The sequence below is a fragment of the Ursus maritimus genome, unplaced genomic scaffold, assembly GCF_017311325.1.
Source record: "Ursus maritimus isolate PB19 unplaced genomic scaffold, ASM1731132v1 scaffold_24, whole genome shotgun sequence".
Taxonomy (NCBI): domain Eukaryota; kingdom Metazoa; phylum Chordata; class Mammalia; order Carnivora; family Ursidae; genus Ursus; species Ursus maritimus.
This window is the reverse complement of record NW_024424897.1, coordinates 34,642,579-34,667,651: the sequence shown is the minus strand read 5'-3', so window position 1 is coordinate 34,667,651 and position 25,073 is coordinate 34,642,579. Positions and strand designations below refer to the sequence as shown.

Here is a 25,073-nt window from a genome sequence, read left to right as displayed (position 1 = left end):
ATTATTTTGAATATTATTATTCAGGATGAATAATATTGCATTGTATGGATGTATCACATTTTGTTTATCCATTTATCCACTGATGGACATTTGGGATGCTTCCACATTTTAGTTATTATGAATAATGCTATGAACATGGTGAAAGATCCTTTTCAATTCTTTTGAACATATACCCCTAAGAGGGATTGCTGGATCACACGGTAATTCTATTTTTAATTTTTTGAGGAACACCTTACTGCTGACCATGGCAGATGCGCCTTTTTACATCCCCACGAGTGACGCACTCGGTCTCCAACTTCTCTACATCTTGCCAACACTTCGTTTTTTTGATAATAATCATCCTGATGAGTTTGGAGTTTGCCTTGAATTTTCAAACTGTAGAAATAAATGGGTATAAAGTAAGTGGGTGTGGTTTGCTAACATATTTAGAATAGTATCTGCTACAGAGAAAATTCTGTGTAAAATTTGTCCGATGCACAAATCAGCAACGTTTATAAGCTGGGATGTTTTAATTCTGTAAGTTACAGGATCATAGGGTAATGGCTTTAACTAAGGTTTAAATAAAATGCTGCTTAAGTACCAAGAAGAGGCAACTCAAACTTTCAGGGAAGGCTTCCTTGTCCTTTGAGCTTGACAGATGAATAGAAGTTTAGGCAGAAAATAGCATTCCATACAAAAGAGAGAACAGCATGTTCAGTCATGGGAATGTAAAAAGAAAAATTTTAAAAAGTCGGTATCACTGCAGGTGCAGGCGAGATCAAACCAGTCTTGATTCTTGCAAGTAAGGTGGGGTTTTGTCGAAATGTTAATTTTCTTTATAGTAATTTAAAATTCAGTTTCATTTCCTGCACTAGCTGTGTGCTTACGATTCATGCTATTTCAATGGCAGATTTTCTTAAAGACCTCATTTGACCCCACCATTCATATGAGGAAATGAAACACGAAGAGACTCATAATGACATTTCTCAAATTCCTACTGCTCAGAGGCAGAGCTGGAACGGAAACCCAGATGCAGGGCTCTCCACCATGGCCAGCACAACGTCCTCAGGTCTCCACACCAGCCTCCCGCCCTTCAGACATGGAAGACTAGGGAAAAGAACAGGTAGTTACTTTCGTAAAGACTAAAACCCCCTGCATTAATTAACGCACTGCTCTGTGTTTTCCAAAGTAGTTTCAGGAGCACCATCTGCAGATGCTGGTACCACGTGTCTCCTCCGCCACATATCCTATTTGTCTTGAACAAGAGCACTTTTGTTCTAGTTCCAACAGTTTCTCTCGCACTGTTCTCTGATAAAAACAGGTCGGAATAATAATCCCAAGTCCCGACCCAAAGTGATCACAACTGAACTGGAAACAAACACTACGAATGCAGGAACACTATATTTATTAGGTCAATAATTCCGTTTGAGCAATACAAGTACAGAATATATCACAATGCTGGTTACAAACATACTTAGTATGATTCAATGGTTACAAATAACGGTGGGCACTACAAGTTTGTGTAAAGGATGATATGAAAGGTCATTCTGACACAATGAAGAATTGTCTTAAAAAAATCTATCAATGACCCTAGATATTTCTATAGAAATTACTGTGGCACTATCAGTGGGGATTTTCATGTAAAGAATTGTTAGTAATTTGTTTCATTAAGAGCTCTTGAGCCTATTAAACTAAAATCCCCTGTTGCTTAATAAAGTATAAAAATAGTACTGACTTGGTAATATTTAATAAAATGTAGCATTCGTTCACATCATAAAAGTAGAACTAAATTGAAAAGTTTTAGTTACCATGGCAACATCTTTCCATAAAAGGAATATACAGAAATGAGTAATGTTACACAAATGGTACCTGCAACAATTATTTAGTGATCCAACACTTAACTTGTGCACCACAAACCAGGTTTTCTAGATATCTATATATAGCATATATTTTTAATCTTAAATTTTACTTTTGAAAAAAAATGTGCACTTCAACAAACTCACTAAGGCCACTCATGCTATAGATACCTAGGATTGCAATTAAAGAATAGTATTAGTTAATAAATCCTAAAGCACACTCCTTCAGATCACCGACAGGGTAAAACCAGTTTTCTGCCTAACACATTCCTGAGATTTGTGGACAACACAACTACTAGTGTTCAAGCTGGAGATTAATCCAAATGTCAGATTAAAAAAAAATTGTTTTCCTAGCAAGAACTGAGGTCCTCCAAAGCCAAGAGGTGAAATATATACATTAATTTTTAAAGCAAAAATAAAACTCTTAAAAAAGTTCGTACTAATATAAATAAGTATTTTTCCAGTAGTAACTTTGTCATCCAGAAAAGGAACAGTTTGAAAGCAGCAAGGCTACAAATTCTGGGGAAAAAATAAAGACCAAGTGGCAGTTAAGAATACCTGCTACTAAGCAAACCATTGTTTCAATTTGTAAAGTATGGCCAAAAGCTTTAGTCGTGTTTCAGGTGTTTACTGTTCAGCACTGTTTGCATGTAAGGAGCCGCCAGATGGCGCTCTCATTTATTTATAAGGTAGCAGCCTCTGTACTGAATTTTCGCAACATTATGAACTCTTCCCAAACAGACTAGGAACAAAGGCCTTTGTCAAATCTTTTATTTTCACAAATAAGCGCGTACCTGCACAAGGATTATTACAGAGCAACAGCGAGTTTGTTTTTAACCAAGCAGAAACAGAGCTCCAATGACAATAAGGGTCCTAAAGCTTTAGGCAAAGTCGGCTTTGGGGACCCATAAAAACTGTGATCTAAAAAACCCAATTGGTTCTATTACACTGGATGCAGGAGTGACTGACCATCTGCGTGGTACACGAGTATTACAGAGCCCCCTGATGCACCCAATCCGAGTAGCACCAACTTTAGGAAAAAGACTGGGTAAGAGAGAAGAAATGAAAGTTAGGGAAGGATGAGACCTCAGGCCCCTTATTTAACATTACTTTGCTGAACTTCCAGAAAAATCTTTAAGTTGGTCTAGGCTTCTTACACACAACCCCACCATATGTGAGAAGTTTGTGCAAGCTATTGGTTATTGTGAGGTAAATTTTATTCTTTTCTTTGAGATTCATTTTAGCCCCATAAAGCATGGTAACGTTCACCTCTTTCACCTACCCTCAACATCCCTAGGAAAAGGATAAATCTCACGCTCGGAATCATTACGGTATTATTCTTCATCACACCCAGAATTGATAGCATAATGTTTGTTACATCATTAACAAGCTGTCAATCTCTTTTCTCAGCCTACAGTGTTTGCATTAAATCAGAGTGTACGGATTTATAGAAAACTACATTAAAGCAGTGGAAACAAAGGGAAACTACCAATGTTTTTTAGAAAAACTGGCTGCCACATAACATTATCACCCTGTGATCTTAGGCTTCTAAATATCATGTCGCTTTATCACTGTGTGAGCTAAGTTGAGCTCAAACTGAGTTAAGAGAGGATGAGGCCTTAAGTCATTTGCTTGATTTTATCCTAGGAAATGCTATTATGTGCACAAAACCAAAAGATACAGGTTGATTAAAAAAAAAAAAAACTTCATATGGAAACGTTAAGTTTCAAAATATTTATTGAAAAACAATTTACCATGACATTCCTATGCCACAAACATACCACAGGACTCTCAAAAACCAACAAAAGTATACAAAGCCTATCCTGGAAATATCTTTGGAGGTATTAAATATATAGGCCCGTGAGGATAGAGCTGAGTAACTTAGCAAATGTTAGTCCTTGGTCACACAGACTATTTGGTAATTAATAAAGAGGTGCCTCTTGGCATTAGACTGCAATTAACTGGGAGGGGAGGTGCAGGTGTGCCAATGTACTCTTCTTAAAATGAAAAAGAAGATAATTCAATTTGAGGAATAAACCCAGGTTTTGAAATCAGAGTTACAATCTTAGGGTCTGGGCTTGCTTCATCTCCTTATGTACCTCCCCCAGCCGATCCCCTCCTGGGGACTTAAAAACACTGGCTCCCAACTAACGAGACTGCAAATAACAGTTTTAAACAAGATTAGGTTTGGGAAGTTCAAAAAAGTATTTAAAATCAAATTTACCTGAAATCTCCAATTAATTTTTCTGTACTCAATGTGGCAGTTTAGATTTCTTCCCCCCTCCAACCCCAACGTGCATGTTAAAAGAAAACCAAAATTCAACACACATCCACTCACCCATAGACTACTCCAAGCGTTAGCCAAGAGCAACATATCTGACAGCCAAGTCATGAACCCCTGAAAATAGGGGGGAAAACCCTGATTCTTAACTATAGAGGCAACATATAGGCCACTATAGTAAGAATTGAGGTAACAGCAAAAGACCTTTTTGTTTCTTAATTGCTACATGTCATAACTTTTCAAATCTGAATGTTAATTACCTCAACATTAAATAACCTGACTGGCTTAAGATTAAAAAAAAAAAACCCAATAAACAGGAAGACAAGTTAGTGAAACAGATATATAGTTAGGAGATCTCTGCATTTGACGCTTGAATTTCAAATGAAATGACATAGGCGTACTATTATTTACCATAAAAATGAAGGATCTCTAAGAATTGCTTCTTTTGGGCATTCATTTTTCCATTAATCCGCACAAACCATATAGCAACCTAAAATTCCCACCCATGAGCTATTTCATGACTCTTAGTCAAAATACTTGTTAATTGCATTGATTATTAGGGTAACATTTAAAATGAGGGGGATGGTTGCAGCAGATATTTATAGACTTGCTTATGGCATTGCCATCTGTGCACACTGACTAAAGCTATGCCACTGAAACTGCCAAATTTCCCTAGTTTGGTGTCTAATTACATGAATATAATTTTTGCATTATCACTTTTCATTATACCTCTAAATGAAACATCCTACTGATAAAAGTATATGCAGGGGCTAAAATAATAACCTAAAGCCTCTGGTCCAAATAACCCCTTTCTACATTAGGCTGGTCCTTTTTAGGTCCTCCTGGTCCTGTTAGCAAACGCTATCAGAGCATCTTGCATTGTTGTACCCAAAACCCTGAAACAACCAAAGGGTTAATAAAAATTGCTGGTCTGTCAGCTTTTCTATTACTTACAGATCAACACTGGTCCAGTTCAGATGAATCGGACAATCCTTCCCTTGTAATAGAGCTCTCGAGTGGTTGTATCCACTTCTCTGGGTAGGGCAGCCAAACCTAAGTCAGGGTGTCCCTCTTCTACTGGTACTGTGGTAACTTTTCTATACTGCATATAAAGATTTTCCCCATAAAATTTCTTTACGTTACAGTATTGAATACCTCCACAAGGAAGAATATGTTAAAAAGTTGTTAAAATCATCCTTACATAATAAGAATGCAACTCTTTTAAACTCTTAAATAGTTTTATTTAGGGGTTCTTTTCAGGCTTTCTGCAAAATGAATTATTTTTTAAAATGAAAAAAAAAAAAAAAGATTTCCTGTTGTTTGTTCTACTAGGTTGAAAATATGGGCCAGACTACTTATACATGCGGCACATGCTGAATATAACTGGATATACGCTTATTCCTATGGACACTCTGCAAGATAGGGGTCACCCAAATAGGGTCAATGGACTGGACCAGTGTTTCAATGCAAATTCCAGCCCCAAAAAACAACATGGTTTTGATTTCACAGTATGAATTCCCTGGAATCTGGGAAAAGGTAAATTAGTTAACTGAGGTCCTCCCTCAGCAGCTCGGTCCCTCAACATTCTGAGAAATCAAGAAGGACTGCACCACTTCTTCAGTGGACTGGGGGCTGGTGTTGACATCTTCAAGAGCGTCGGNCACCGAATACTGACGATCTCGCAATCGGTTCCAGTTAGACAGAACATTGTGATATTCAAACACTTTCTCATAATTTCCAATGGAGTTGTAAAGTTTAATGAGACCTCGGTAATCATATTCTAGTCCACTGTAGCCTTCACCAAACAGTTTCTTCCCTGAAAGTAAAACACACATACACATATGCACACACACAAAAAAAAAAGAAAGAAAGAAAGCTCAAGTAACGGAACAAGAGGTTCTTAAAAGACAACACAAGCTCAATTCTTTAAATAAGGTGGCTTCATTTTATTCCCTAGGCTAAATGAGAAACCAATGAGACTGGGTACCCACAGAGAAGATTAATATTAGAATTAAGAACTTCTGTCCTTTGAAAGGCACCATTTAGAAACAAGCAGCAGAGGGAGTTATCTATCTGCACCATCTATAACCAACAAAGGGCTTGCTGCATCCACAGTACATAAAGACCTTCTATAAATCAGTAAGGAATGACAGACAATTCAATATAAAAGCAGGGAAGAATTTTTTTTTAAGTAAACTCTACCCCTAACATGGGGCTCAAACCCATGACCCTGAGATCAAGAGTCACATGCTCTACCGAATGAGCCAGTCAGGTACCCCCAAAACAGGGAGAAATTGTAGAATGGTTACATAATGATATACTAATCCAATAAAATATTATATGGTACTGGAAATTAATAAGTGATAGTGTTATGGAACAACACAGATGTATTTCACAATTCATGTTCACCAAAAGAAACCAGACCTATAAAAATATACATTGCATGATTCCATTGGTATCACATTCAGAAACGGGTAAACCTCATCTATGATGCTAAAGCCAGAAGAAGGGAGGTAGAGGGAGTAGTAATTACACAACTAATTTAGAATAACTGCTTTTGCCTGTACTTGACACTATGCCTCAACTGTCATACTTCGTACTACTGGATTCAACATCAATAAATCATCTTTAGCAAAATGTTTCAGATGATTTTTGGGTGGCTTTTGGATATGCTTAGCAGCTCTACACTCAAGTTTTCGTAATTACACTTCCCTTACACAACACGTAAGACATGTTGACACGCTGATTTCTAATCAATTGACTAAAAATTTTAAAGTAACATACCAATTGCTATAGATCGCAAATAAAGTTTCTCAGCATTTTCATACTGATTCATGTCATAATTATATAAAGAAGCCAGATGTCCCACTGAAAGCGCTACTTCATAATCTTCTTGACCAAGAAGTTGCTCTTTTATCTGAATTGCTTTGATATGCATTTCTTCAGCTTCCTGAAAAATAATTAAGCAGCTTTAGGCATTAGATTATACTCTTATATTAACAATTCTCACCCAACGAATAAGACTCTTCCAAATGCAGAAGACATGGATGACGTAAAACAAGCAGATCAGAGAACATACTATGTTAACCCAAAAGTTGCCTATGGGAAGCATTACTGGTTTGGAAAGCTAGGTACATAAGCTGGTGACGGTAAGTGTCCTATGCCAAAAATGATGAGAAAATTTGTCCTGGTAATAAAAAACTGCTAGAAGAAATTAACATCAAAACTTTCTGAAATGAAAATTATTTGTTAACATGCTCCAAAATTTAATTGAACCTTGTTAAGAAACTCCATTATACACTATGTTCAGTTACATAGGTATACACTTTGTTTTGGAATTCTGACAATTTTTATTCCAACAAACAGAACTCAGTTAATTGACGGATATGTAATGGATTTTCAGGTAAAAAAGAAGGTCTTAGGCAGTGACTCTCATGCTTTCCTTACTGTGACCCCATGAACAATATTAAGAATTTATAACCCAAAAATTTAAGAGAATTCAGTAAATTTTTATCACCACAATTAGTAATACTTGCAATATCTGACATTTCTTGCATACCTACCATGTGCCAGACATTATGCTAAGGGCTACACTTTTTTTTTTTTTTTTAAGATTTTATTTATTTATTCAACAGAGATAGTGACAGCCAGTGAGAAAGGGAACACAAGCAGGGGGAGTGGGAGAGAAAGAAGCAGGCTCCTAGCAGAGGAGCCTGATGTGGGGCTCGATCCCGTAACACTGGGATCACGCCTTGAGCCGAAGGCAGACGCTTAACCATGGTGCCACCCAGGCGCCCCTACACTTTTTTTTTAAGATTTTATTTATTTGAGAGAGCGAGAGAGAGAGTGAGCATGAGCTGAGGGAGGAGAGAGGTTTTTTCCTTTTTTTTTTTTTTTTTTTTAAAGACTTTATTTATTAGAGAGAGAGAGACAGCACAAGCAGAGGGAGAAGCAGGCAGAGGGAGAAGGAGGCTTCCTGCTGAGCAAGGAGCCTGATGCAGAACTCAATCCCAGGACGATACTTAACATAGCTAACACTATGTTGTTGTTGTTTAAAGATTTATTCATTTATTTTTAGAGAGAGTGAGTGAGAGAGAGAAAGAGAGACTGTGAGTGTGTGCACACAAGTTGGGGGAGGGACAGAATGAGATAATCTTCGAGCAGACTCCCCGTTGAGCGGGGAGCTCAACCAGGGCTCGATCTCACAACCCATGATATCATGACCTGGGTTAGATGCTCAACCGAATGAGCCACCCAGGCATTCCTGTTTTTTTAATTTTTCTTAGGTTTTTATTTAAGTTATCTCTACACCCAGCATGGGGCTTGAACTCACAACCCTGAGATCAAGAGTCACATGCTCTTTTGACTGAGCCAGACAGGGGCCCCGCTAATAGCTATGTTTTAGGTCTAACTTATACTAACCATATTAGCCTTTATGGTTTGATATTATGTCTTATTTTTCCATGGTTTGGATTTTGAATTTTATTTGTATTTTGACTCTGTTGTTTTATACCACCTATTTTCTCAATTCTTTCGTAGAATAAGGTAGGAGTGTCATAAATATACACTTTACTAGTGAAGATTACTGAAGATGTATTATTTAAGATTATACTTTATTACCTAAAATTATTTAATGAGAGAAAAAAAATAGCAAAATATGCTTCTACCTTAAATTTTCTCATTGACTGGTAAAGTCTTCCAAGGTTTCCATAGTGTTTTGCAGTCTGTACATTAAATTCCCCAAAAGCTTTTTTAGCTAGTTGGAGTGAAGACAGGTGCAAATCATGAGCTTCTTGAAGCAGCCTCTGTTCAGTTTCTTTATTATGACAGTCAATTGCAATCTCCTCTAAAATAAGAGCTGATTAAGAAAGCAATAACATTAGCATACTTCCAAACCATCTATCAAAGCTAATCAGAGCATATAATTTAAAATTAAATTCTATAAATGTTTGTGGTTATGGTTTAGAACTGGTAAAGATGAATTCCACGTTAATGAAAAAATATACTTTTGGGGGTCATTCTAGTTTGCATAGTATAATGAACTACAAATTTTAAGAAAAACAATGGTATACATCAAATATTTTGCAGAATTTCTCCTTTACTAGACCATTAGATTTTGCTGATGTCAATTTCTTATTTAAAGCAATGTAAGACAACAAGGCAAAGGCAAAATTTTAAAGTTATGAAACTGTGTCAAGGACTACCTAAGCACTGTTGAACATTTTGAAACCACACTCTATAAAATGTAACCTTTAACCAAATACAACTAAAAGAACTTGTTTCCTCCTACTCACTTGACCAACCAAATCAGGAAAGAAGACAGCACAATTTCAAAGTCACATACAAGACTTTCAAATTCCACTTAAAGTCTTAAAAATACATTTTATTTTACAAGGTAATTTTATTTCTAGGAAAATTGTCCATATGCACAAAAGTAAGAGGTTTAGTTCACTGGAGCATTTTTAAAGAACAAAAGGATATATATCCACATGTACTGCAATGAAAAAGTGTTCATAAGGTATTAAGTGAAAAAAAGCAGAATATAAAACTAAAAAAATCATTCATTATTTGGAGAAAAAAAGTCTAAAAAATATTCACCAAAATGCTGAATCTGGATTGGTGGGATTTCAGGTGACTTAATTCATTATTTTCTTTTTTCTAACTTTTAATTTTTACAACAATTATTACTTGCGTAATTTAAAAATGCAAACCTAGAGGGGGGGAAAAAGAACCAGTTCCGTTAAAAAAAAAAAAAAAGAACCAGTTCCAGAATTAAGGTAAAATTTCCCTAGTACGCATGGAATTACCACATGGGTGACCCAATCATGTTGGCAAAATAAATGCTTTTTAAATGAAAGGGCTTTGGAAGTGATTTAGAAGAAAAGTTAAAATAAGAAAAGAAGAAAGCAGTCTTTGGTTAAGAGCCTTGCTCAGGTTAAGGGTAACCTGATATAAAGTTGAATTTCAAAATCCTGCACTCTAAAGCTGACGGTACGTGAAAAACCCATGTTACTGTGCAATAATCATGTTATTCTTTCTTTCATCTTCCCCTCAAAAGAAATGAACGAATGAAGGCATGACAGAGAGGAAAAGGAGGGGGAGGGAGGAAGGAAGGAAGAAAAAAAACAAAAGATATTCTGGCTTATTAACAATGCTATACGAGAGAAGCGAACCTTTTATCATGAACCACTGGGAATTAGTAAGTAGAGTTACAGGCAGATACTTTAAATCAGTGACTTGGCTATCTTAGTAATATGCAGATATAGTCTAATCCTATGCTACTACCCAAAGAAACAAATCGCCCTTCTTAAAAATATAAAAGTATATGAGACTAGACATCTGTTACAACGAAGGCAAAAGAAATCTAAAAAAAAAAAAAATATATATATATATATATACACACATATACTGGAGACTAATTGCAAAGGGTACCTTTCACCCTCTTTGAAGAAGCCAAAAGAAGATGATCTTCAGGTAGGATGTGGGTAATTATACCAATAGCTCTTTCTGCATGAAATCTGTAATACAGACAAATATATTCTCGCATTTCTTTTTAGTTACAAATGATTACAGCATTTAAAAAAATCACAACTTATAATACTGATGGAATTTCTAAAACTATCTGTGGTAAAGGTACTGTTTTTTGTTTTTTAAATTTCTAATCTGTTGTGGACTGAACTTTTTAAATATCCACTGGATTTCCATCTCCCACAGAATAAAGTGTGAAGCTGTCATCATAGCCTACAAGGCTCACCATGTTCTTTCCCTGGGCTACCTGTCTGACCTCATCTACCTTTTTCAGAAACAGCCCTCTCCTCCTCCTCCAGCCACACAGCCTCGCAGTTTTCCGAACATGCAAAGATACTTTCACCTAGGACTCTTGCACCTGCTTTACCGTCTCTATGGAATCCTATCCCCCTGCATGGCCCACTCTTCAATGAAAAGCCTTTCCAGACCAGCTTTTACCAAACTCCCTAAAAAATTTACCAGAGCTCTCTACTCTTAGTTTCCTTATTCTTCTTCACATAGTAGGCATTCTCAGCTGGTATGTCTAGTTATTTGTTTATGGCCCGTCTCACCAAACAGAAGGTAAACTACCTGCCTATTTCATCTACCAGTTTCTTTCAAATAACTCCAAATCTTCTATCCCCATCTGCCAGGTAATTATGAATTTTCTCAGATCTGTTTTCCAGTTCACTACTTGTCTTTTTAGTTGTTTTCAATGTGCTGTTGACCTTGTCTTTGGAGTTTTAATGTCAATGACTACTTTCTAATTCTAACTACTACATTTTATTTTTTATAACAACTCTTACTGAGATATAATTCATACCACACAATTCACCCACTAAAATGTACAATTCAGTGGTTTTTAGTATATTCAGAGAGTTGTGCACCCATCACCACAAGCAATTTCAGAGTATTTTCATGACCCTAAAAAAGAAACACTGGCCCATTAGTAGTCTCTCCATTTTCCTCCAACCCTATCAGCCCATGGCAACCACAAATTTATTTTCTGTCTCTTACAGATTTGCCTATTCTGGACATCTCATATAAATGGCATCATACAATACGTGGTCCTTTGTGACTAGCTTCTTTCAATCAGCAGAATGTTTTCAAGGTTCACATCCAGGTTGCAGCATGTATCAGCTGTGTTTTATTTTTAAATCTGCCCTTTCCCCCCCTTTATTTTCCCTCCAAAATAGTACTGATTCCTTCTTTTACATCAGGGTCAGCAAATTTTTTCTGTAAAGGGCCAGACAGCACATATTTTAGGCTGTGCGGGTCACACACTCTGTCTTAACTACTCAGCTCTCCTGACAGGGCACGAAAGCAGCCATAGACAATATGCGAGTGACTGAGTATTGCTATGTTCCAATAAAATTTTATTTTCCCTGCAGGCCACAGTTCGCTAACCCATTTTATAAACTTAATCATTTAAGGATACTTACTTTATAGTATCAACCAAGAAGTTCTGTTACCCAATATTCTTTGGGTTCTAATCCTATTTGTTACGTCTGCTGATTCTCACTCATAGAAGAAATGTTTCCTTACTTCATTTCAAAAATTTTTAATGGTGAGTTCATCTTAGGTAGAGCTAGATCTATGGGAAGTCTGTTTGGTTTGGGTTGAGAATTTCCAAGAGTTTTGCATCTTCTCCCAAAAGGTATCTCAGGAGAACTAGCAGTCCCAAAGTGCTTCTTAATGTTTTTCTCAGTTTAGGGGTTCCTGAATACATGATGAAGTTATAAATTCCACTATGAGGCTCCAGTTTTGTTTAACTGAGAGCCCAACCTGAGGTGAGTTTTTTTGTCCTCTTTCTTGCCAGTGGGAATTTTTTTCCCCTCCTAGTCTCCCCTTTCCCTAATGGTACAGGCTTGATCTTGGCTTCAGCTGAGGGTTTCAGTTCTAACTCACAGTTTCCTGTGGACTAAATGCCTTATCTCATAAACCCAGGATTATTGTCCAACCAAGGCTACAGAAACTTCTAAGCTTTCCCATCACCCCAAGCAGTTATACCATAGCTCATGCCTACCCTATTGGATTTTAGTCCATGAGTGGCCCTTGGGAATTTCTTTCTTTCCCGAAAGCTCAGTTTTGCATTTACAAAGACAACTGTTGTATTTTACTCAGTATTTCTGCATATTTGGAGCAAAATGTTCTTAGGTTAAGTCGTCACTTAGCCAGAGGCTACTGTATTACTCAAAGAAAAATTACTGAAGTATTCAGAAGATAAGCCATATTCCTTATGAAGATATATAACTCTCAGTATTAAACCACATAGCATTTAAATAAATGGCTTATAAATTGGTACAATTTTAAATGACTTCAAGAACATTTTAGGCATCTTGTTAAAGCTCTAGAACACAAATCTAATTCATAAATACATTAAGTACTATTGCATTAGGAAAAACAAAACAACAGCAACAGCATTTAATCACTCACTGAAAAGGAACATGGAACTTACAGTGCGTTGTCAAATTTCCCAGAGCTATACTGGTGAACATAAGAAGAATAAGCCAAGTCTTCATGAGCTGTTGCTACATGGATATTTTTGCCACCAAACACTGACTGCCGAATGTCAAGTGCTGCCTGAAAGAGTCATGAAAATAATTCTTACTATAAATCCTTAGAAAACACTGCCCAGTAATATTAAGCATCCTAGAACTTTAAATGTATGTTCTACATATCAGTACCATCAGTTCTGAAGCAAAAGTCCTGCTATATTTAAATCACAAGAGAACATAAAAGTCACCAAAGGCCTGATTTTCTGAAGACTGACTCTAACTTAAAAGACAATGGTTTCATAATAAAAATTATTCATATGTCTGAGAATCACAGCAGTGTTTTTCTATGTCCTTCTTCATAAGTGAACCATAAAATCAAGGATACCTTGTCCAGAGTGATGGTGTAAGACATTTACCTAAGAATGACTAATATAAGGCCTAATATAATTGTTATCAACCCTCCTTGCTATTACAAAGACAGCTATAATGACTCATGCTAAAACAACAATGAAGACAAGTCATCATCTGGGCAAATGAAAAATGGAAAAGTACTCTTATATATGAGTCCACAAGCCAAAAATTCTTTTCCTCGATGGTTCTCTGTAATTCCTAAAACATCCACTTCTAATCCTTCCACATATTATTTAGTATAAGAATGTTGTCCCATATATGAGAATGGGCTCAGAAAGAGTTGTTTTTAGAGTGGGTTATATACCGCAAACAAATACAGGTCAGCATGTCAATTGAGGTTGAAAGAAAAAAAGCATTAACTATTAACATACCTGATAAATTGCAACAGACTGACAGATATTATCTACATTGAGTAAGTAGAACCCATAATCTAGCAGTGTATCAGAATATTTTGGGTGTTTGGATCCAAAATGATCCCTATAAAAAGATATAAAACTATTAGGATATAAAGCAGAGAGAGACAATTTGAAATGGTATTTTTAGTAACAATCACCTACCGTGCCAAATACACTGCATGTTTAATTAACTGTTCTGCTTTCTTAAATTCACGTTTTACAACACAAGCCTAAGGATAAAGTGAAAAATTATTAAATAACTCTCAAACAGTTAATTAGTGTGCTAAAATAAGTACAGATTATATAGTCAGACTATGATGGTTTAAAAAAAAAAAAGGCATCCTCAAACATAAATAGAAGGGTGCTATATGTAATTTCTTCCAAGTACTTGAAAATTCTATTATAAACAGATCTGTACATATCCTGGAAAATTATAAAGTTTAAAATTTTGACATTCATGCCCAATACAAACCTGTTACAACAAAGTTACCTTACAAAGCTGGTATGCTCCCATCCTTCCAGATTACATAATAAATAAGTGGGGGAAGGGTTCAACATAGTATTTTCTAAGCTACTTATTTATATCCCAGTTCTAGAGTGGCTTAAATATCTTGTTTTCATCTCTTAGTTTTAAAATGCAGAGAATTTCAAGTTTTCCTATTTTTAAAATATTTTTTTTTAAAGATTTTTTATTTATTTATTCGACAGAGACAGCCAGCGAGAGAGGGAACACAAGCAGGGGGAGTGGGAGAGGAAGAAGCAGGCTCACAGTGGAGGAGCCTGATGTGGGGCTCGATCCCATAACGCCGGGATCACGCCCTGAGCCAAAGGCAGACGCCCAACCGCTGTGCCACCCAGGCGTCCCTATTTTTAAAATATTTTGATTCATGAAAATAGCCAGCAGTTTTTAATCTCTAATTTTATCTGCATACAGAAATAAAAATCTTGTACATAATTAAACTGTCTTTACATTAATGAGTATATCTAATGTTTTAAATTAATGAAAAATGTATTAATATCTCTCTTCTAGCTCTGATGATAATCTGAATAGTTATGCTATGTACTTGTCTAAAATAACTTATCTAATAAGTTTCACAGAAATCTTAGACTCCTATAAATCTATAATTTTAGAATCTTTCTTCTAATTGAAATTTCCATAATTAAAACCAACCAAAATGAAATATTCAAAATCAAAAAAACTCTGGGTAGAAAGAATAAATTTGAAAAGCACATCAATGCTTTAAGACCTCAGTACACCAAACCAGCAATTTAAAAATAAATGGCTTCAAAGAGTGAATGCATTTATCTATAGAATAAGAACAAACTAAAGGGAAAATCAAGTAAGTGTCACCCAGCAGCTCAAGTACAGGAAGCTGTGACATTGTGAGGCTGCAATACTATCACTCAAAGATTTAATACTAGGCCAGCCTTTAGGAGAAAAATGACCGAAGTCCATACAATTGGGGCATGAGGAATTCAGGTTGCTGGAAAGGTTAAGAAAAACAAAAGCAAACTCAAGCTAGAATAGCACCAAAATACTGCCTCAATCTGTAGTTCAGTAAGCTGAATTATCAAAATGATTTTTTTTATGGGTTTTCTGGGTATAGGAAAATTAGCTCAATTCTATATGTAGATAAATCTGATTTCTAAGACTGAGCACAGAAACTCAGAAAATAGATCTTGTCAGTCCATGGAATATGCAATATCTTAACTTGTTAAATAACAGGTTAATTAAAACAAATTTAAAGCTTGCTAAATTCTATAATTCATTAATAATTTTAACATTACATTCACCTTAGAAGCTTGTCTTAAAACATCCACCACAACTTTGACTGGTAAACCCACTGTGATTTCTTTCATTGCCTCGATGCACCATTTGTAAGCCTAAAAAAAATACACAGAAGAGCAAAAACCGATAAATCAAATTGACAATATTTAATGAAATGACTGTGGATCCTTCTCCCAAACTTTCAAGCACCTGAATAAGAATACACACAAAGTATTTACATTTACAATTTTCTGAGACGAAGTTTTCTTGAAAGTGTAAGTTTGTTATACTTTTCTTTGAATAAGTGACACACAGGAAATCAGGGGCATGTTGTCTCTTGCCCACAAGCCTTTGCATATACTGTTCCCTCTGCCTTATGTACATTCCTCTTTCCTGAACTAAATCCACAGAACTTACTTCCCAGGTTTCAGCCCTAGATTAGGCTTCCTGTACTTACTTTACCTACTGTAATGCTTATTATTTTCTATCTTAATTGCCTGTTTAGTTGAGTGCTTACTTTGCAAGAGTTATTGTTCTAAGCACTTTATGTGCATTAACATACTTGACACACCAGTCCTATGAGATTCATACTATTATGGAAAACAGGTGCAGAGAGGTTAAGCACCAGTCCATGTGCTAGCACCTAGGTATCTACTGGGAAATAAAATCTAAGCTGTCCTTCTTCTCCTAGTGCTTAGGGGAAGGGAAAAAAAAAAGCGAAACAAATTACTCTGGATAGTAAGAACTGTTTCAAAGAAACAAAACATTATAGGGGTGCCTGGGTGGCTCAATTGGTTTAAGTGTCTTGCCTTCAGCTCAGGTCTTGATCCCAGGGTTCTGGGATTGAGCCCCACTTCGGGCTCCTTGCTCAGTGGGGAGCTTGCTTCTCCCTCTCCCTCTTCTCTTCTTCCCTGCTTGTGCTCTCTCGTTCTCTCTGTCAAATAAATAAATCTTAAAAAAATAATATAAAAGAATCATAAGGAATGGGGGGAGGAAAAATTAGAAAATATTAAAAAATAAACGTTTTCCTTTGCAAGCTTCCTTCTCTTCCATTCCACCTAAAAGATTCAGAAGCTATTTTGATGTAAAAATGAAATGTATGTGATTTAGGCCAAAAAACCGGGTTTGTATTTAAGATGTTAAATAAGCAGATTTTGTTTCAGAGTAGTAAGTTAAAATCTTTAGAACTGTAGTAGACTGTAATACTTCTTTAAAATAAATACTTCTTCAGGGAAGGATATACTTCCCTTCCACATTAAAGATGACAGTGGTCACGTGACTTCCTTTGGTCAATTAAAAAATTAATCAAGGGGCGCCTGGGTGGCACAGCGGTTAAGCGCCTGCCTTCGGCTCAGGGCGTGGTCCCGGCGTTCCGGGATCGAGCCCCACATCAGGCTCCTCTGCTATGAGCCTGCTTCTTCCTCTCCCACTCCCCCTGCTTGTGTTCCCTCTCTCTCTGGCTATCTCTATCTCTGTCAAATAAATAAATAAAATCTTTAAAAAAAAAAAAATTAATCAAAATATCGGGGTGCCAGTCGTTAAGTGTCTGCCTTTGGCTCAGGGCGTGATCCCGGCGTTCTGGGATCGAGCCCCACATCAGGCTCCTCCGCTAGGAGCCTGCTTCTTCCTCTCCCACTCCCCCTGCTTGTGTTCCCTCTCTTGCTGGCTGTCTGTCTCTGTCAAATAAATAAAATCTTAAAAAAAATTAATTAAAATATGAAAGTGAAATGAAGAATTTCTGGGAAAAAGCTCTAAGAGCAAGTAGTACTTCCTCATGATGTTTTTGCCTCTGCTCTAAGGCTGGTAATGTTTTAGAGAGAGGATGCTCCATCACATGGGGTTTTGATCCAAGTGTAAACAGAATGTTAAGCAGAGCCACAAGCATCCCAAGACAGGATGTAGCAGGAGCAAGAAATAAACTGATTTTTCCATGTCACCGTTATTTTGTCAGCATAGCCTAGGCCATGCTAATATCAAAACATGGTGATAATTCATAAAACTATATCCTCAATATTTGTGTACTTTTCTGTAGCTATCAATGACAAACTTATCTACATTTTTTAAAAAAGATTTTGTTTTATTTGTCAGAGAGAGAGAGAGCACAAGCAGGGGGAGCGGCAGGCAGAGGGAGAAGAAGGCTCCCCACTGAGCAAGAAGCCTGGTGTGAGCCTCGATCCCAGGACCCTGGAATCGTGACCTGCGCCGAAGGCAGATGCTTAACCAACTGAGCCACCCAGGCGTTTCGAAACTTACCTATATTTAAAATAAACTATCTGGGGCACCTGGCTGGTTCAGTTGGTAGAGCATGTGACTCAATTTTGGGGTCATGAATGCAAACCCCACACTGGGTGTAGAGCTTAAAAAAAAAGGTGAGTTCCTATGCATGGATATATAAAGATGGTGGGGCACCTGAATAACTTTTAAGGTAGACATTTCTAATACTCAAACTGTTGTATATTGCACTCTCATTTCCAGTTAAGTCAGCTATCCACACAAAGGCCTTCTGCGAATGGGGTTCTTTGTTCTTGGTGTGTGAAAATAAAAGAAAGAGGCCGAGTTCTATATTTGCGTTGATAAGCTATGGAACAACTATTGCACACAAGGAGCAGCAAAATAATCAATCAACAGAACTAATTCAGCAGACAGAGGAATTCATCATCAAAAATAACCAGAACAACATACCTAATATCGCCCTAAGAAACTGTAGGCATGCTGATAAGGATTTTAGGTTTTTACATGCAGACTTGATGCCTTCTTATATGGATATTAAGAATGATCCAACATCACTTTATAATCATTCTAGAATTTTCTAGCTTTACCTCTAATATAATTTTCCTTTATTATTATTTTTAAAGATTTTATTTATTTATTTGACAGAGAGAGAGACAGCCAGTGAGACAGGGAACACAAGCAGGGGGAGTGGGAGAGGAAGAAGCAGGCTCACAGCGGAGGAGCCTGATGTGGGGTTCGATCCCATAACGCCCGGATCACGCCCTGAGCCGAAGGCAGACGCTTAACTGCTGTGCCACCCAGGCGCTCCCTTTTATTATTTTTTTAAATAATTTTCCTTTAAATATGGAAATATTAATGGGGCAAAAATCAAGATAGGGATAATTATAAAATATGAAAGCTAAATGACAGCTATGTGGCAACATAAAATAATTATGATATTCTTCCATAAAGAAAACAACCAGGTAAAGGAATTAAACAGACATAGTTCACTTCTCAACTATATATTCATTAGCACTGAAGCATGAAATTAACAGCATAAAGACAGGAGTGAAACTATCTTTCTTACAAGGGAGAGGAAAGAGCAAAGCAATGCAAAAAAGTATAAATAAAATCTAGCTTCACATTAAAATAAATGCTTTCAAGTTCTGAGAGTTCACCCAGAGCCACACATCCAATAAAAAAGCATCTATTAAGGGTTCAAACTGACAGGACATGAAAATAATTTAGATAGAGCTATATCTGGTCAAATTAAAAACAAAAGTAGACCATAAACCAGACGTATGTATGTTTAAAATACATCTCACAGTATACTCTTTTTGCCTCATTTTAAATATTCCATTACAAATGTGTACTGCTTTAAGTAAACCTGATATGTGAAAATAAGATCTATTAAGACAAATACAAGATTATATGATTTCTCCTTCTCTTAAAAATGAGCTACAGCTCAATGAAATAATGTTACAGTAGTTTCAGGGGTACAGCATAGTGACTGGACAATTTTATACATTATGCTATGCTCACCACAATAAATGTAGTTACCATCTGTCACCATACAACATTATTACAATATTATTGACTATATTCCCTATGTTGTACTTTTCATCCCTGTGACTTTATTTTCTAACTGGACGTTTTGTACCACTTAATACCCTTTACCTATTTCGTCCATCACCCCCTGCTCAGGTTGCTCTGGTTTTTTGTTGTTGTTGTTTATCTGTTTCTTTTGATTTTACCCTCTAAACATAGCTACTTGCTGATCACAATGAAATGCACTTCAAAACACTCACCTCATCATAGTGACTTTTTGCAAAGAGTAGTGCACACAGTTCTCCATATAGTGCAGCTTTGTTTGCTTGCTGGCCATGTTTTGAGAGTTTATCCATGTAAGTCTGGGCTAACTTAAATGTTTCTTCACCCAAGTGATATTTGCAATTTCCATTTCGCACATGAAGCAACCTGCAAAAGCAGAAATAACATTCCTCTATTGTTGATATTTCCAGCATGGTCCTCTTACTGATCACCACTTAGTACCCAAATGAGTTAAGGAAACTAGATGCAAAAAGTGAGGCAGCACTGGAAAACAACGGTCTGGCCCAAACCAAGATTGACTAAAACACACAGAGTATATGCTCTTTCCGGAAAACTACCCATGATTAATCTCACGCAACTCTTGATTCTTTTTCTTCTTTAAATATTTTGTATACTTTGTACACTCAGTGTGATACAACTAATGCTTAACTCTTTTTGTTCCAAATTCAAAAGTAATGCAGTCTCATTACAAAAAATCTAGAAAACAGTGAAAAAAAAAAAAATCAACACGAAATACTATTACCTACCGTTACTTTCCATTCTTTTTTCTAGTATATTTGTGCAACACTTGATCAGTAACCTCATCTCATGTTGCTTCATAAATGCTCATTTTTTGTTATCTTTCCAGTAAGGTAAGTTCAATGAAAATAGTGGTAATTGTCTATTTCTTTTAAAACCTTTGTCTTCTATGGTGGAAAAATACAGAGTTCTTCACGCAGAGTAACTGTAAAACCATGTTAGACCATCTAATGATATGCAAGAGTAGTAGGTCAGACTGTGATACCAACAGACTACACATCTGTATAGACTATGTAAAACAGAGCAGTGAGGACCGGACATGTATTTGTGTTACCTATTACAATGCTGGCTAGGACATTACGTGCCTGTATCATGACAATACAATTTTCTGAAAATGCTCAGCCTTGAGAGGGAAAAGAGTATAAAAATCATTTAAAAGAATCCAAGTAAGCAGAATCTGGGGGAAAAAAACCCAGATACTTAAAACGTATTTTTTTTCCTATCTACACCAAAAACATTAACAGATCAATGACCCAGGATGAGAAACATCTAACAATCTTCTAATTGCTATCATTTCTTTGTACAGTCAGGGAAAACAGATGGAATAACTCCAAATGAACTAAGACTATTCAATAAGTGGCAGATACTATACAATGCCAGTGTGCATCCTTCCAACACTCACCATATAGTTATCTGCTTTTAGAAAAGACTAAAACACCGTCAAGCAAAATAATATACTAAGGTTAACCAAAAATTCTGAATGGAGTACCTTTTACAATACCAAGTTCCAACTTAAAACAGAAATACATGTAGTAATTTTCAGGCTACTCTAGAATGGTGAGTTGATTGGATGTATATTTTTATACAGACATACAAAAGTAGAAAAAATAAAAATGTTTTGGTATACAGAAAATATTTCCTGCTAAAGTAAGCTGTACTGATAAAGAATAAAGAGACAATGTCACCTGACTGCCAAACGGCTGATCTAATAACCAAGAAGTTTGCAATGATCTGTCACAATAGAAACCACATGTAGGAAAATAGAACTGAAATCTGTAAAAGATTACCGGAAAAAAAAATACGTAGTTCATATGATGAAGTTTTGGAAGACTCTTACAGTCAATTATTGACTGAACACCTATTATGTACCAGTCATTTTTCTAGGTGAAAGGAATATTGTGCTAAACAAGACCACAAGCAGCTTCAGTCTAGGGGGAAGAAGTATTAGGATAGGCAGACAAACACACCAATAAGTAGGACTTTCATTTAAAAGTAAATGCTATGGGGACGCCTGGGTGGCTCAGGTGGTTAAGCGTCTGCCTTTGGCTCAGGTCATGATCCCAGGGTCCTGGGACTGAGCCCCGCATTGGGCTCCCTGCTCAGCAGGGGACTCTGCTTCTCCCTCTCCCTCTGCCCCTACTCATGTTCTCTCACTCACTCTCTCAAATAAATAAAAGCTTTAAAAATAAATAAATAAAAATGCTATGTATATCATAAAAATAGGGTAGTATGATTAGGAGCTTCTTCCTTTTTTTAAAAGATTTTATTTCTTAAATAAACTCAAACACACAACCCTGAGATAGAGAGTTACATGTTCTGACTGAGCCAACCAGGCACCCCACGATTAGGAATTTCTTCTTTTTCAAGATTTATCCATTTACTTGAGAGAGAGAGACTGCGTGCATGCGTGCTCGCAAGCAGCAAGAAGGAGCAGAGGGAGAGAAACTCAGACAGACTCCATGTTGAGCATGGAGCCTGGCATAGGGCTTGATCCCACCACCCAAGATCGCAAGCTGAGCTGAAATCAAGAGTTGGATGCCCAACCAACTAAGCCACCCAGGCACCCCAATGATCAGGACTTCTTAAAAAAAAAAAAGGATATTTGAGAGAGAGACAGTGTGAGCTACCCAAGTGCCCCCATCAGGAACTTCTTAAAGGAGGTTCTCAGGGTAGACAGGGAAGAATTCTAAGAAGTTAACATTTGAGTTGACATCTCAATGATGAAGAAGCAATCATGTAAAGGTCTGGGAGGAAGCATGTTTCAAACAGAAGGAATAACTGGAGAGCCTGGGTGGCTCAGTTAGTTGAGCGTCGGACTCCTGATTTCAGCTCAGGTCACGATCTCATGGTCTTAAGACCAAGCCCCATGTCGGGCTCCGAGCTAAGAGGGGAGTCTGCTTGGGGTTCTCTCTCTCTCCGTCTGCCCTGTCTAAAATAAATAAATAAATCTTAAAAAAAATTCTTTCAAACAGAAGGAATAAGTGCAAAGCCCTGAGAAAAGGAAAAAAATTCTGGCATAATCAAAGAACAGACAGAAGACCAACCTGTCTGAGGTATTATGAATAAAGGATTATATAAAAAGAGATGAAAAAGCAGAGATCAGAAAGATTTTATAGGGCCTTGCCAGTCAGGGTACAAAATTTTGACTGTAACAGTGAGATAGGATTTGATTTATCCTCTAGACCACCACTAACAGAACTTCCTGAAATGTCGATCTGCTCTGCTCAATCTGGTCACCACCAGCCAGAAGCGGCTACTGAGTATCTCAAATGTGCCTAGCGTGACTGAGGACTGATTTTTAATTTTTAAATTGTCATATACGGTTGATGGCTACCTTACTGGACAGTACAACTCTAGAAGGATTCCTCTGGCTACATTGTGGAAAATGGATTATAGGGGCACCTGGGTGGCTTAGCTGGTTAAGCGGCTGCCTTCAGCTCAGGTCATGATCCCAGGATCCTGGAATCGAGTCCGGCATTGGGCTCCCTGCTCAGCGGGGAGCCTGCTTCTCCCTCTGCCCCTCCCCCTACTTGTGCTCGCTCTCGCGCTGGCTCTCTCTCAAATAAATACATACAAAAAAAAAAAAAAAGAAAGCAATAAAGCCAAGAGTGGAAGCAAGGCAATCAGGACAGAGGTATTACAACAATCCAGAAGAAAAAAAGACCTTGACGAAAAAGGACACGTATTAGAGATACAGAGTTGATAGTTATCCAAATAGTTCAATAGGAAAAGGTTAAACTCAAGCACAGGCTGTAAATTCACAGAATGAAAAGAAGAGTATTCACCTCTCATTTCTACAATACTACGAACTGCATTTCCAACAACATTCACTGTCTAAAAATCTAAAAATAAATTGCTAGAAATTATTTAATAATTGGCATATGATGGGGTAGCAAACTAAGTATTTTAAGCCAGAAAAGCACAGCTTGCTATTTTCTCCAGTCCCTGCTGGTTGTCTATTGAAACAAAAGGGCAAATGAAACATATGGAGACTCTTCAGGGTCTGCACATCCATCTGGGCTGACACGGAGCAGGATGAAGGATTCAAGACACTTTCGGTCCAACTGAGGATCTAATTTTGCCGTAATACTCAGCCTAATGAAAAGGCACGTTCTCCAGGTGCTCCAAATGTCGTTCTACAACGTAAGCTTAGTATTTTATTATTTTAAAAAAAGATTTTATTTTTAAGAGCAGTTTTAGGGGCGCCTGGGTGGCTCAGTCGACTAGTTAAGTATCTGACTTCGGCTCAGGTCATCATCTCAGGGTCCTGGGATTGAGCCCTGCGTGGGTGGGGCTCCCCCCTGCTCAGCGGGGGTCTGCTTGTCCCTCTGCCCCCATAACCCCTGCTCGTGCTTTCTCTCTCAAGTAAATAAATAAAATCTTTAAAAAAAAAAAAAGAGCAATTTTAGGCTAACAGTAAAACTGAGAAGGTACAGAGATTTCTGATATACCCTTTTTCCTATAGTATGTTATTTTTATGAGAAAATACAATCACACTTACCTGATCAAGAGTTATTGTCAAAAACAATTACATTTAATTGGTTAAACTATTCACTGTTTGGCAAATATACAAGTTTTTTTTTTTTAAAGATTTTATTTTTAAGTTATCTCTTACACCCAACATGGGGCTCAAACTTACAACCCTGAGATCAAGAGACGCATGTTCTACTGACTGAGCCAGCCAGGCACCCCTCCAAGTTTAGAAGTCATTAGTTTATGAATATATTCACTGTAAGACTAAGCAAGATGACTAGTTTGATCCTCCTCAGACGCAACAAAAATACAGTAAAAGTAAATGTGAAGGAAAATAATCTCTCTCCCGCTTGTAAGAGTATGTCTCCAAGAACTATTTAAGAATTTTGGAAATACATGATAGACTGAAAGGGGAGGGTTAAATAATAGACGGTTATATATTCTTTTTTATTGTGGTGGAATATGTAACACAAATTTTGTCATATTAACCACTTTGAGCATACAATTCAGCGCCGTTGTATTCACCATGTTGTGCAACAATCACTGCCACCTATTTCCAAAACTTTTTCATCACTCCAAAAAGAAACTCTGTAACAAGCAATCGCTTCCCATTCTCCCTTTACCCCAGCTGTACCATTTTACACTCTCATTAGCAAGGATCCCAATTTCTCTGCATTCTTGTTAACACTTCACTTTTTTTTTAATTATAGCCATCCTGGGTATGTGTAAAGTGGTATCTCATGTTTGAGTTTCATTTCCCTAAAAATGGTGCTGAACATCTTTTCATGTGCTTACTGGCTGTTTTATCCTCTGTTTGGACAATCGTGTACTCAAGTCCTTTACCCATTTGTTAATCAGGTTGTTTGTTGTTGTTGAGTTGTAGTTCTTGATACGTTCTGGATACTAGACCCTTATCTGATATATGATCTGCAAATATTTTCTCCAATTCCACTTTCTTGAAAACATCCTTTGATGCATGTAGTTTTTTACTCTGATGAAATCCAACTGACCTGTGAACAGAGATGGTTTTACTTCTTTCTTTCCAATATGGATGCCTCTTTTTCC

General features: G+C 36.9%; 1 protein-coding gene across 1 annotated transcript in view; it reads right to left on the bottom strand.

Moving 5' to 3' along the window:
* Window positions 1–1,367: 1,367 nt before the first annotated feature.
* Window positions 1,368–25,073, bottom strand: part of APPBP2 (amyloid beta precursor protein binding protein 2) — a 54,631-nt gene continuing 30,925 nt past the window's right edge. Inside the window, exons 5-13 of the mRNA XM_008695458.2 lie at window positions 19,715–19,883; window positions 15,722–15,811; window positions 14,090–14,157; window positions 13,904–14,009; window positions 13,082–13,206; window positions 10,549–10,634; window positions 8,784–8,974; window positions 6,901–7,066; window positions 1,368–5,932 (exon numbers count right to left, since the gene is read on the bottom strand). Of these exons, the coding sequence (XP_008693680.2) occupies window positions 5,679–5,932; window positions 6,901–7,066; window positions 8,784–8,974; window positions 10,549–10,634; window positions 13,082–13,206; window positions 13,904–14,009; window positions 14,090–14,157; window positions 15,722–15,811; window positions 19,715–19,883 (1,255 nt within the window). The 3' untranslated portion in view covers window positions 1,368–5,678. The remainder of the gene's footprint in view (window positions 5,933–6,900; window positions 7,067–8,783; window positions 8,975–10,548; window positions 10,635–13,081; window positions 13,207–13,903; window positions 14,010–14,089; window positions 14,158–15,721; window positions 15,812–19,714; window positions 19,884–25,073) is intronic.